Here is a 12,719-nt window from a genome sequence, read left to right as displayed (position 1 = left end):
GAAAAGGACACTGAAAACAACAACCTGAGGCTCTGAGAAGGATCAGATTTCTCCCTTCACAGAAACTAGCAATGCTCAGATGACAGCTGGAACAAGGCAACAGAGGAGTACCAGCACCTGGGCAGGAACCCCATCCCCTTTGCCTATTGTTATGCAAAGAAATACCCAGCAACAAATATCTATTCCCAAATTACACTCAGATCTGGAGGTCAAAATTCTGCTTTAATCATGGTATTGTGGGACACTATAAAAAACCTTGGCTGGAGTGTCAGGCTAACTATGTTTCCTTCCTAGCTCTGTCATGAATTCATTGTGCGATCTCTAGCAAATCACTTCTGGGCCTCAGTTTCATCCTCTGAAAAATAAAGGGGCTGAGGAGTTGGGCAAGTGATTTCTAGGGAACCTTTTAGCTCTGAAATCCTGTTTTCCTGACTGTATCATGCCTATACTTCAGAAACTACATGGTTCCTTATTGTCTGAGAGTCACAACCAGCTCTCACCTGACCATTCTAACTGTAGCTCCCATTGCTCCCCAGCAGTGCCCAGCTTTTGGCAAGGGCTTCCTCAGCCTCAGACCCAAAATTCAACAGCCTACTTGTCTGTTGCTCTCTGTGTGCTAATGCAACCTGACTTATGATTCTGCCATTCCACATGTAGTAGCGCCATCACCTCACATGTGTACAGGGCTTTCCCATCCTTCATCTCATCTGATTCTTGAGATAGGAAGGGCCAGGGTTATTATCCCCATTCTACAGGGAACATAGAGCTTAAAAAACTTATCCAAGGTCACACAGCAAAACAATGACAGAGCTACTCCATGGAACTCCAGTCTTCTGACAACCAAGTCCAGAGGCCTTTCCACACTTCACACATTGGAGCAAGAGAATAACAACACATGCCTTGTCAGAGGCCCTTCCTAGCCTTCTCCAGGGTCAGCAGCTAGCTTTGTTTGTTCACGCTGGCTGCTGGACAGAATGAACTTCTGTAAGAGCTAACAACAATGATCTTAGGCTACAGAGAGGAAGTTGTGTCCAAGCCCTCTAGTTACACCACATCTGGGGTACTGTATCCAATTCTAGGCATATCTTAGAAGAGACATAGAAAAGTCAATTAGCAAGGCTACCAGAATGAGAGGATGTAAAATCATATCATATGAAGATCCACTAAAGGCAATGGGATTATTGAACCTGGGAAATCAGAAAATCAAGGGAAATCTAAAACCTGCATATCCATAGAGTAGTCTTCATTATTATCTCTACTTGGATATGTCATAGAGATCTCCAAAGTCAATATGTACAAAAATGGAACTGTCTTTTCTGCCAAATCCAGCTCTCCTCCTAACTTTGTCTATTTCCTATAGAAGGTACCACCACAGGAACCTGCCAACCAGCCAGGTTTAAAGCATAGGCATCATCTTTGACTTTTCACTATCACTTAAGTCTCTAATTGGTTGTCAAATCTTAATTTTTTTTTTTGTCAAATCTTAATTTTACCATCACCGTATGTCCTGCCTTTCTTCCCACTCATGTGGCCACCACTTAGGCCCTGACTCTAATCACCTTTTATCTGGACTATTGTTATAGTCTCCTACTTGGCCCCCCAGCATCCAATCTCCACACATTTTCCAAGTTAATATTTTTGAAATACATTAAATGACCATGACATTCCTCTGCTCCAGAAGCCTTAATGACTCCTTATTCAGGTACAAAGCTCAAATACAACCTCCAATCTGACATTTGTAGCTCTTAATGATCTGGCTCTAGCCTATTTTTTTAAGCTTTTTTTTTTCCCACATCATACCTCCCTTTGTCATTCTATGTTCTAGCCAACCTAGTCTATTATTTATACCTTTCCTTGCCTTCATATAGGGCCTCCCCCAAGCATGGGATGTTATCTATTGCTCTCTGTGATTTTTGCAATCTCATGTAATAGCATCATCTTTTCACATGTGTTCAGGACTTTCCCATCCTTCATCTCATCTGATTCTTGAGGTAAGAAAGGCAAGGGTTATTATCCCCATTCTATGGAGGAAATAGAGCTTAAATAACTTATCCATGGTCATAGTAAAACAGTGGCAGAACTACTCCATGGAACCCCAGGCTTTTAACAACCAAATCCAGAACCTTTCCCACATTTCACACATCTCAAGTACCCAGCTCAAGTGCCACCTCTAATGTGTGGAGTCACCTGAGCCATTACATTGTAAATAATGTGTTTACTTCACTGTGAATATACTGTAGCAACCAAGCAAATGATAAACTCCTCAAGGGCAGAGACCACTTCATTTTTGCCTTTTTGAATTACCCATGGCCTAGCACAATGCTTTGCACACAATATTTAATAAATCATATTGAATGAATGAATGAAAAAATAACTGAAAGGCTGGCCAATATGTAAAGGAAAGTGATAAGTGTTGAAGGGGATATGGCAAAATTGGGACCCTAATGTATTGCTGATGGAGTTGTGAAATGATTGAACCATTCTGGAGGACAATTTGGTATTATACCCAAAGAGGTATAAAGCTGTGCATACTCTTTTGATACTGTAATAATACTACTGAATCTATATATCAAAGAGATCATAAAAAGGCGGCAAGACTTATTTGTATAAACATACCTAGAGTGGCTCTTTTTGTGGTTGCAAAGAATTGGAAATTGAAGGGATGACCATCAATTGGGGAATGGCTGAACAAATTATGGTATATGCTGGTGATGGAATGCTACTCTAAGAAATGATAAGCAGGATGATTTCAGAAAAAGTTGTTAAGACTTACATGAACTGATGCAGAATAAAATAAGCAGAACCTGGAGAACATTGTGCAAAGGAACAACAATATTATATAATGATCAAGTGGGAAAGACTCAGCTACTCTCAGCAATAAAGATCTGAGACAATTTAAAGAACTAATGCCAAAGAGTACTATCCACTGCCACAGAAAGAATTGATGGAGTCAAAAGCAGATCAAAGTATACTGTCTTTCACATTATTTTATTTGGGGTTTTGATTTTATGTGAGAATGATGGATATGGAAATGTGTTTTGCATGATAATGACCTGTATAACCCAGATCAAATTGCTAACTGTCTCCAGGATGGGGGAAAGAAGGGAGGGGTCAGACAATTTGGATCTTATAATGTTGGAAAACATGCTGAAAACTGTTATTATATTTAATCAGAAAAATAAATTATCTTTGAATAAAAAAAGAAAGAAAAATAACTGATGGATTGTCAAAGTAGGAAGGGGAGAGTCATATTCTGCAGAAGTCAGAATTAAGCACTAATTCTGGGGCTGTTACAAAGAGGAAGATGTCAGCTTCACATAAAAAATGATTTTCCAACAAATAAAGCCTTCCCCCGATAATACAGTCTGTCTTCCCCATCATTGGAAGTCTCTGAACAGAGACTGGACAAGCTGGGCAGTCACTAGTGGTTGGAAGGCTAACTATAAAGTCAGGAAGACAACAACTTCAATCTCATTCTGATACCGAATAGCTAGTTTCTATGGGGCTTTAAATGGGGTTAACACCTAGGTTAGTACCTAGTTCCAAGGTTGTTGTGAGGTTCAAATAAGACTCTAAGGAAAGCACTTCACAAACTTTTAAGCGCTATTTAAACTTCGTTTATTATTAACATTGTAGAGAGGACTTATGCATTGGGTAGAGGTTGAATTAGATAACCTCTAAGGTCTGGTTTCAGCACTAACATAGAGGCCTCTAGTAGATAGGTACTAGGGCAATTTACCTGTACCTTATGGAGGGGCATGTACTCAATCTCTCCCAAACCATACGAGGGAAAAGGATAGGATGTAGCTCCACCTCCAAGGCTAGAATTCTGCAACCCCACCTTGGTGGGAGTTTAAGGTGGGGGGGAGGCTGTCTGGGGAAATCCAACCCCAGTGGGGAGAATGGGACATTTTCCCCTGGTATCCCTACAAATATACAACCCAATATGTTTCCCGAATGACTATTCAGTCATATCACAGAAGCCTGCAGGTAGGTGCTACCCTAGGAATTGAGGGGCCAAATCAGAAAATAACATCCAATGAAATGGGCCCTAGGAAGAATATAAAATGGATTGAAAAGTCAGTAAGGAGATGATTTGTAAATGGATTGTTGTTGAGATAAATGTCTACTCACTTCAGCCAAGAAGCTTTCACCTAATTAATTATAATCTGTCCATCATAACCTAAGTTTGAAATGGCAGAAGAAATTAGTCTGTATGGTGCCAAGAGAAAGAAAGTATCTACACTGCCCTAGAAAGAAGTCACTCCAGTTCCCAGTGACACACACAACTTTAGTTAGAAATGGCCTTATAGCTAGAGAAAGAAAGTTTACCAAATTATTCTTGCTCTAGAGAAATATCTGTTAACAACGAAGTTTTCCTTTCTACTCTGATTCTATGCTTACCAAAAAACCTTTCTGACAAATTGGGTTTCCTAAACAGACAGACCTACCCACTAAAGGGGCCAAGAATATTCCTACTGTAAATTAATACACTGGCATCTGGTTAATCAATCTTTGGTTTGTGTGATTAATGGGAAGCAAGTTACTGTAGCCTGGTCATCTTTGAGAGGATGGATAAGAACAAATTACTGAGCCTCTTGAGCTAAGGTTCAAACTCTGGGGCCTGAAGTGACCCCTGGGGTACTACCACATGGTGGAGCCTATTATTTCTCTTTCTCTTTATTTTCTATTAACTGCAATACCTACTTGGGTCCATCCTGGTACAAAGGGAGACAGGAAAAGAAGATGTGAGTCTTCTCTTTTACACATCTCCCCAAAGGTTGCAAAAGAACTCCTGAAAACCACTTCCTTCCTCCTACAGAGACAGAGTCATGGAACCGTTGGATGTCAGAGCTAGAAAGGACTTCATCCAACTCCTTCATTGTAAAGCAAAGAAAATGTGATCTAAAGAGGCAAAGGGGCTTGTCAGAATTCACCCTAATCATTCTCAAATGTTACAGAATTGATGACTCAGAAGAGAAATCTTCTTAGCATGGCTGCAGGATGTGGACATAACTACCTACAATATACCCATCCCACTCAGTCTTGCCTCCTCTAGGGTAGGTTCTAAAAACATCAGGGATCCACCATAGAGGGAGAAAGTCACCACCTACAAAAAGGCAATCAGGCTAAACAATGGTGACAAGGGTAAACCCATTAGAAATAAGACCAGGAAAAAGAAGAATGATGCTCAAAGTGGAAAACCCTTTCCTTTTCTGGGACCCCAACCATTAGTAACAAAAGCAGAAAAATGATAAAGCCAGGATATCTGAGAAGACAGTGGCACTTAGGAGAGGGGGCACAAGAGAAGCATGTCTGAGTCAAAGTCCTGTGACCTTAGGGTCAATGATTCTTTAGCAAGTAGTGACTTGGCCACTAGGTCAAGACAAAGACACACTGTCTCTGCTCTTCTACATAAACAGCCTTAGAACAGAGGCAAAAGAGCACATCCACATTCTTCGCAATCCAAATACACACAGGGACTTACATGGACTGAGACAGAGCCCAAATATGCAAAAGTCCCTAGAATCTGACTTTCCTATCATGACCAAAACTTGCTTCCTTCTCCATGGGTTTCTGTACCACCACCCCACTCTACCCTACCTAGAGTCTTAAAACTTTAGATTCTGAGACCCATCTGGAGGAATTCAGTCCTCTAGTGATTAAGGTTAGGGCAAGCAAGAAGCAAAACCTTCAAAGTTACCCACAAGGTCATCAGTTCCTCAGCATCTCCAGTTTCAAAAGGAGGATTTGAAATAGGTCCAGGAACTGGCAAAAAGGAGAAAAGTGATTTCAGCTGGACTTGTCCAACCAGGGAAGGAGGGAGACTTTTCAATAGGCTCAGCCCAGTCACACTCCTGCTGGAATACCAGATTCTATGACTAATGGAAATGGCTGAAAACTAAGAACAGCAGCAGACCACTGGGAACAAGGACAAAGGAGTGGCCCACAAGAAATGGCAACTAGGAGTTTAGGCTAGGGGCTTCCCGAAGACACCTTAAGGCCAAGCAGAGATAGTAATGCAGAAATCACTAAAGGATCAATGATGGTCCTTTATCCAGTCTCTCTCAAAACCCAGTCCTATTCCTCTAATAATGACTCATCTTCAAACTCCCCTATACTGACCCCAAATTTCCCCACTGTTTCCTCTTCCTTTCCATATCCAACAAACACACACATACTGTCCTATTTCTGAAGCTCAATAGCCTGGAACAGTTACTGGTTAAAGATACTGTTCTAGTGTGTGGGGATAAATGAGGTTCTGGGACCAAAGAACTTTCTAAAACTAAGTTCTAGATACAAATTCTTACAAGACCCCATAAAGTCCATTTTGTAAAATCTCACAAATCTATTTCCACTTCTCCATCCTTACTACTCCAAGCCTAGATGTTCATCACCCATTTCACAGTGTATTATTAGAATCTAACTATTCTCTCTTCCTTCACTAATCTATCCCGTACAGGGTGCCAGATTAATATTCCTAATGAATGAGTCTGGCTATGTCATTCCTTTGCCCCCAAATCCTTCGGTGGCTCATAGATAATTTCCAGATTTCTTAGATTAGCATTCAAGGCTTTTACCATCTGGCTGACCTACCTTTTCAGCATAACCCTCAACTGTTCTCCTTCACATAATCCATACATATTCTATAGTCATCATGGCCTCTGAATCTGAACTCACACAGATTTTCTTGTCTGGAAAACACCTTCTTTACAACCATCCAAATTCTACCTATTCTTCAAGGACCAGAACAAACCCTTTTCCCACTATGAAGCCTTCCCTGATCACCTTACTTCTCATAAATGGCATTTAATTGTTCTCTCAAATTTGTTTGCTGTGTCAGTTTCATTTCCCCAAATACACTGTGAGATGCTCAGGAGTAAGAACCAGGTATTCTTCCTCTCTCTCCACAATGCTATAGGAATTGAACATAGTATGTGAGAGGAAGAGTAGGTTACTGACTTGAGTAAGTGATGTTTGATCTCTTCCCAACTGCCTTCCTGCCTTCTAAATACATAACCTTTGCTCTTCCAATCTGGGGGGTGGGCACAGGGTTTCAGGGGTAGACCCAAGATTTCAGGGTTCTAGTAGAATAATAATAAAAGTGGCTAATGTTTATATAGCATCATGAAGTACCCAACAACAGTGCCAAAAAAGAGATTCTTGAGTCTTGGCTGTTAAATATTAATTCATGGATGGCCTTTAATTGTCTTTGATGTCTCAGAAATGCTCAGGGCTCAGGAGGTAGCCTGAGCCCAAAGGAAAGGAGTCCAAGCTGGAAGCTAAGCAGTGACTAAGAGAAACTAGCTGAATGGTGCTGGAGACAAGACTGGAATAATAAACATAAAATATGCAAAATAATCCATCGCACTTGTATAGCACTAACTTTTTTTTTAAACCCTTACCTTCCATCTTGGAATCAATACTGTATATTGGTTCCAAGGCAGAAGAATGGTAAGGGCTAGGCAATGGGGGTTAAGTGACTTGCCCAGGGTCACAGAGCTGAGAAGTGTTTGAGGCCAGATTTGAACCTAAGACCTCCCATCTCTAGGCCTGGCTCTCAATCCACTGAGCTACCCAGCTGCCCCCACTAAAAACTTTTTGAAGTATTTTTATAGATACAATCTCATTTTACAGGACTATAGTCTTAGATTAGAGCTGGAAACAACCTTAAAGATCATCTATTTTATTTTATAGATGAGAAATTGAGGCCCAGAGAAGTTAAGTGATTTGCCCACAGACACAGAGACTATGAGTAGCAGAGTCAGGATTTGAAATGAGGTCCTCTGATTCCAAATCCAGCCTTCTTTTCATCATTATACCTCTTGTGATTCTCATAAGGATCACAGCCTTGGAGGAGGCATAGAAGATATTATCCTTGTTTTAAAAATAAGGAAACTCAGGTCCAAAAAGTTTAAGAGAATAGCCTAAAGTCACTAAAATCCAGTTTTTGACTGCCTTGCCAGGGCTCTTTTTAGCACATTATACTACAGAAGTCTAAGGCAACCAAGGCTGCTACTCACAAAGTCCAAGTTAATCACAAAACAGGTCTTCAACTAGCCCTAACCTTCAGCCCTCTCCTAGGGTGCCTTTTGAGAAAGCCTGGAAAAAAACCCAGAATACAGTAAAATCAAGGTCCTACCTAGGTTCAAGTACATGAGAAGGGGCACTGGGGCTAGGGACTCTATAGGAAAGATGAGAGCAGACTGCAGAAGGGAAGAAGAGAAACAGCCTTAGTCCAAGAGAGACAGCCTAATCCCCATGCAGGAATAAGAGAGAAGCCAGAGCTTTCCCCTTTCAACCACCTCTAGCCTTTACTCTGGTTTATGTTGCCAAGGATGCTGTTCCCTGGGACTGGGAACTGGATGTTTTTACCAGTAAAAGGCCACTCGGTCTCCAAGTTTCTTCTCATTAACATTTCGGTCTAGCAGGTTGTAGCAGATGTTGGTGGTTGCTCCCTTCATCCATTCAATGAAGATCTTCCCCTTAGTGACATCAAAATTATACTGGAGGAAGGGGCCAGAACATGGAGTCTTCCAGTAAAATTCCTTGGCAATATCTCCCCAAAACTCTGTATAGAAAAGGAAAGCCCAATTATCATCCCGCTTCCAAAAACTCATTCTTTGATCACTTTCAATTGCCTAGAGATCAAGTCCAAACCTCTCTCTTCCAGACTGACCCCCCATCTACCTCTCTAGTCCTATCTCCCCAAGTTTAACCAACTATAACTGGCACTGGGTTCTTCCCTATTCCTTGTGCACACTAGACTCTAATTTCACCTCATAGCTCCCACTGCTCCCTTTCCACAACACTCTCTCCTGCCCAGGATTACACAGCCAGTTTGTATCTGAAACAGAATTTGAACCCAGGTGTTCTTGGTTCCAAAGTCAGTTTTCTATTCACAGTAACACATTGTCTCTTTACTATTCAAGGGTTAGCTCAAATCCAGCTTTCTCTGGGGCCCCATGGAGCTCTCTCTTCTCTGAACTCATGCTGCTTTTGTTAAGATAGAATATCATTAAGTGCTAGAATGTAGGGTACAGATTGTAAATGCTGTAGAAATTGAGAAAGGGGGAAATCAGGGAGATGTTAAAGAATAATGGGAAACTTGGTCCCTAAGGCAGCTCTTATTAGCTGAGGGACCTTGGGTAAGCCATCTCTCCTCTCTGATTCAGTTTCCACATCTATAAAACTGGATTAGCACATGGGTTATCTACTTCACAGGACTGTTGTGAGGTTCCAATGAGATCACATCTATAAATCAACTTGTAAATCATAAAACACTGAATGGGCACTATTGATTATTATCATTATCAGTGTGAACTTTAGAAGTCAAAGGAGGCTTCCTGAAAAAGGCTGGGTTTGAACAAGTAAATAAAAGATGGTTAAGATTCAGAAAGGTAAAGGGAATTGGGAATAGGTTCATAAAGGGGAGGGAAGCAACACCAGTCACTGCAGATTTGGCATGTTCAAAGGCATAGAGACGGGAATAAACACAACACAGTATGTGGAACAAAACTGGTTTTTGGAGGGTCTTGAATGCCAGGTTGAGCTTAGCAGACATTGAACATTTTTTAACAGTAAAGTGTTTTCATCATAGCTGTATATAAGGAAAATGGCAAAAAGAACAGAGGGTGGAAACTGGAAGCAGTAGTTAGGTGCAATAGTCCAGTGGAGAGGCAACAGGAATCTGAATCAGGGTTTGGCAGTAGTAACAGAAAGGCAGGGAAGATTTGAAACACATGTTAAAAGAAATAATCAACAGGACTGGGTGACTGACAGGATATGTATGCATCAGTGAGAGAGGGAACAGTCAAAGATGACTTTCAATGATGAAAGTTTCAAGTCTGACTTGGGGAGATGGCAGTGTCAGGAATAGACACAGGGAAGTCAGTCAGGAGGAACAAGTTGGGTGTGGGGGGGGGGAAGATGAGTTTAGTTTTTGACAAAGTTAACCTTAAGATACTTGGAGTATTATGGAGTTAGAAACTCCCCAAAAAGAAGCTGGAAATGAAAGATTTGAAGCAGGGAAGATAACAAATGGACAAAGAGAGAGGCAGACCACAGAACTGGGAGAAAACTTGAGAGATCAATTAGCTCAATTTATTTTATAAATAAGGAAAATAAAGCTCAGAGAAATGACTTTCCCTGGGGTCATAAAGATTAGAACTCAGGTTTCCTGCCTAATTCAATTCATTATACAGGTATAGTCTAGTACTTACAGGTACTGTTCAAGGAACAAGACACACATAGACAAAAAAAAAAGTCCCTGCCCTCAAGCGGCTTACTTTTACTGGGGTAACATACCATGCATATAGATAAGTAAACAAGGCAATTTGAAAAAACTGCGGCATTAGGAAGATGAGGATGCCTAAAGTGAGGAGGAAAAGAGCTAAGAGGGAGAAGCACCCTCAAACCTAGGTGAAGCACAACCCTCCATCCCTGCTCTTCCGTCTCTCATTTTTCTTCCTCTTTTAAGTTTTATCCCCATGACATCCAACCTTGGCAGAATTCCCCCTCATTCATTTTCCAAATCAAACTTCCTCTATAACCTATTCTGGGGTCTCCCGAGTTACCCATCCTTTCCTTACCACCAATTTCCCCTGAATCTCCTGTTCATTCACTCCTCGCACTGAATCCTAGTTTTGTACAGAGCCCAAATAAACATCTCCTTCCCCTCCACCAAGCTCCCCTGGCACTCTACTCTCTTACACAGAACCCTCCACCCTCCATTCTCCCCTCAACACAACCCTCACACCCCCACCCCCATCCCCGTCCCGTTCTCAGCACCTCCCTTGAACCACCTCCTCACTGCCCTCTGGGGCGCGAAGCGCAGGCGCAGACGGGCGCACTCACCCCGAGGCTCGAGCACCGAGCGCCCGTGCAGCTCCCGGTAGCGCGCCATGGAGGGGACGTGCGCCGCGCGGCTGAGCTCAGGTGGCGGGGACCAGCTCCGTGCCCGCTCCCCGCTCCCACTCCCGCTCCCACTGCCGGAGCCACTCCGTTCCTCAGGCAGCCCCATCTCGCCTAGTCCCAGTCTATCCCTGTCACTGCCCGGCTTCGCTCTCGCCGGCACAACCACAGCCTCACCCAGCCCAGCGAAAACAACTCCGCCCGTCAGATGGGGGCGGGGCAAGACGGGAAGGGGAGGAGCCATGGCATAGAGGGCGGGGCTATGTCGACGAGGGGCGGGGCAGACCCATTCTAGGGCGGAGCCCAAATGGGGAAGAGCTGGAAAGAGATAGGTCTGAAGAGGAGGGCAAGGGGCGGGATCAGATGATGTGGGTGGAGCCATAGGTAGAGGGATTACCAATGGGTGGAACGTGAGTTTCTTCCTTTGGGGCGCCGCCCCGTGGTGTGATAACGCTGTGAGAGGTGACTATCACCCCACCCTGAGGAAGGCGGGAAAAGGGGACCTGGGCTAGAATCTGACCATCCTCCAGCTCCAAGGATTGAGACCCCTACCCCCAGGGCCTGAAACAAATACCCCTAATTGCTTCTCCCTTCTCCAGGCTCTGGAAATGAAACCTCCTAGATACAGAGACCTCTTAACCCCCCCTTCACTCTGGAAATAGATACCACACCAAGAACAAACATTTTTCAACCCTATGACTGAACCCTAACCCCTAACCCATCCCCCACTCCAAGCCCTTACCTCCTCAAACCTACCTCTCCAATTGTAAGAGCTGGAAGATCCAACTAGTACAACTTCATTTTACAAAACAGGATCTGAGAATCAGAAAGGGGGGAAAATGCCTAAGATTACACAGTGAGTTACTAGCTGAGACTAAAATCATCATTTCACATTGGGCACATTCAAAACAGAATTCATTATCTTTGCCTTTAGGCATTCTAAACCTAACTGTCCAAACTTCTTTATTCTTGAATTCATGACTATCTTTTCCCATCACCACAATTTGCAACCTTGTCTTGCATCATTGCTTCTTCCCATTCCTTTATTTCTATTTCCATTTAGTTTAGAAACCCTGTTGATTCTACTTCCACTTTCTCCAGATATATCTCCTCTCCATTCACACAACCAGTATCCTGGTTTAGGACCTCATCTTCTCTTACTTAGACTAGGGTACTCTCCATTCTGTGCTGCCCCACTCTGACCTGTCTTCCACACAGATGCCCAAATCATCTTCCTCAGGCACAGGTCTATATCACTCTCTAGCCCTAAAACCTTTAGTGATTTCTTGTTGCTTTCTGTTAATTCTAACATCTGTCATTTAAAGCCCTCCATCATCTGGCTCCAAAATATTTCATTATTTCATACTAGCCCTCTTCTTGCACACTGTATTCCTGTCAAACTGACTTACTAGCTATTTTACACACCAATATCCCAAAACTAATGCTGAAGAATGCTATCCATTCCCAAACAGAGAACTAATGGACACAGTGCAAATAGAAACATATTTTTTCTCTTTTTGGGGAGGGTGGGGGGGTGGTGTAGTGGTAGATGTGACCGATGCAGAAATATGTTTTGCATGACTTCATATTTATAATAGGTATTGTATTTCTTGCCTTATGGGAAGAGTGGAGGGAGGAAGAGAATTTGGAACTGAAAATGACATAAAATTGAAAGAAAAAATCAACATTTAATCTTCTATCTCTTGGAATCTCACAAACATTCCCTCAAGGCTAGAATTCACTCCCTCCTCACTTTCACTTCTAGCTTCCCTCAAGAATCAGTTCAGTTGAAACCTATGCAAAGT

At 42.5% G+C, this 12,719-nt stretch overlaps 1 protein-coding gene across 6 annotated transcripts in view; it reads right to left on the bottom strand.

The window, feature by feature from the left end:
- The window catches only part of ACSS2 (acyl-CoA synthetase short chain family member 2), a 31,206-nt gene extending 19,488 nt beyond the window's left edge, over nucleotides 1–11,718 (bottom strand). The window contains exons 1-2 of one of the 6 annotated variants that reach the window (XM_056822026.1): nucleotides 11,671–11,718; nucleotides 8,377–8,572 (exon numbers count right to left, since the gene is read on the bottom strand). In XM_056822026.1, coding sequence (XP_056678004.1) covers nucleotides 8,377–8,465 — 89 coding nt within the window. In that variant the 5' untranslated portion in view covers nucleotides 8,466–8,572; nucleotides 11,671–11,718. Of the gene's footprint in view, nucleotides 1–8,376; nucleotides 8,573–10,592; nucleotides 10,612–10,791; nucleotides 11,166–11,670 lie in introns of those variants that run through there. The other 5 variants (XM_001381379.4, XM_007474232.3, XM_056822013.1 and 2 more) reach the window with 5 other exon arrangements.
- Nucleotides 11,719–12,719: the final 1,001 nt, after the last annotated feature.

The sequence above is a fragment of the Monodelphis domestica genome, chromosome 1 (assembly GCF_027887165.1).
Source record: "Monodelphis domestica isolate mMonDom1 chromosome 1, mMonDom1.pri, whole genome shotgun sequence".
Classification (NCBI taxonomy): domain Eukaryota; kingdom Metazoa; phylum Chordata; class Mammalia; order Didelphimorphia; family Didelphidae; genus Monodelphis; species Monodelphis domestica.
This window is presented reverse-complemented; position numbering and strand designations above follow the sequence as displayed.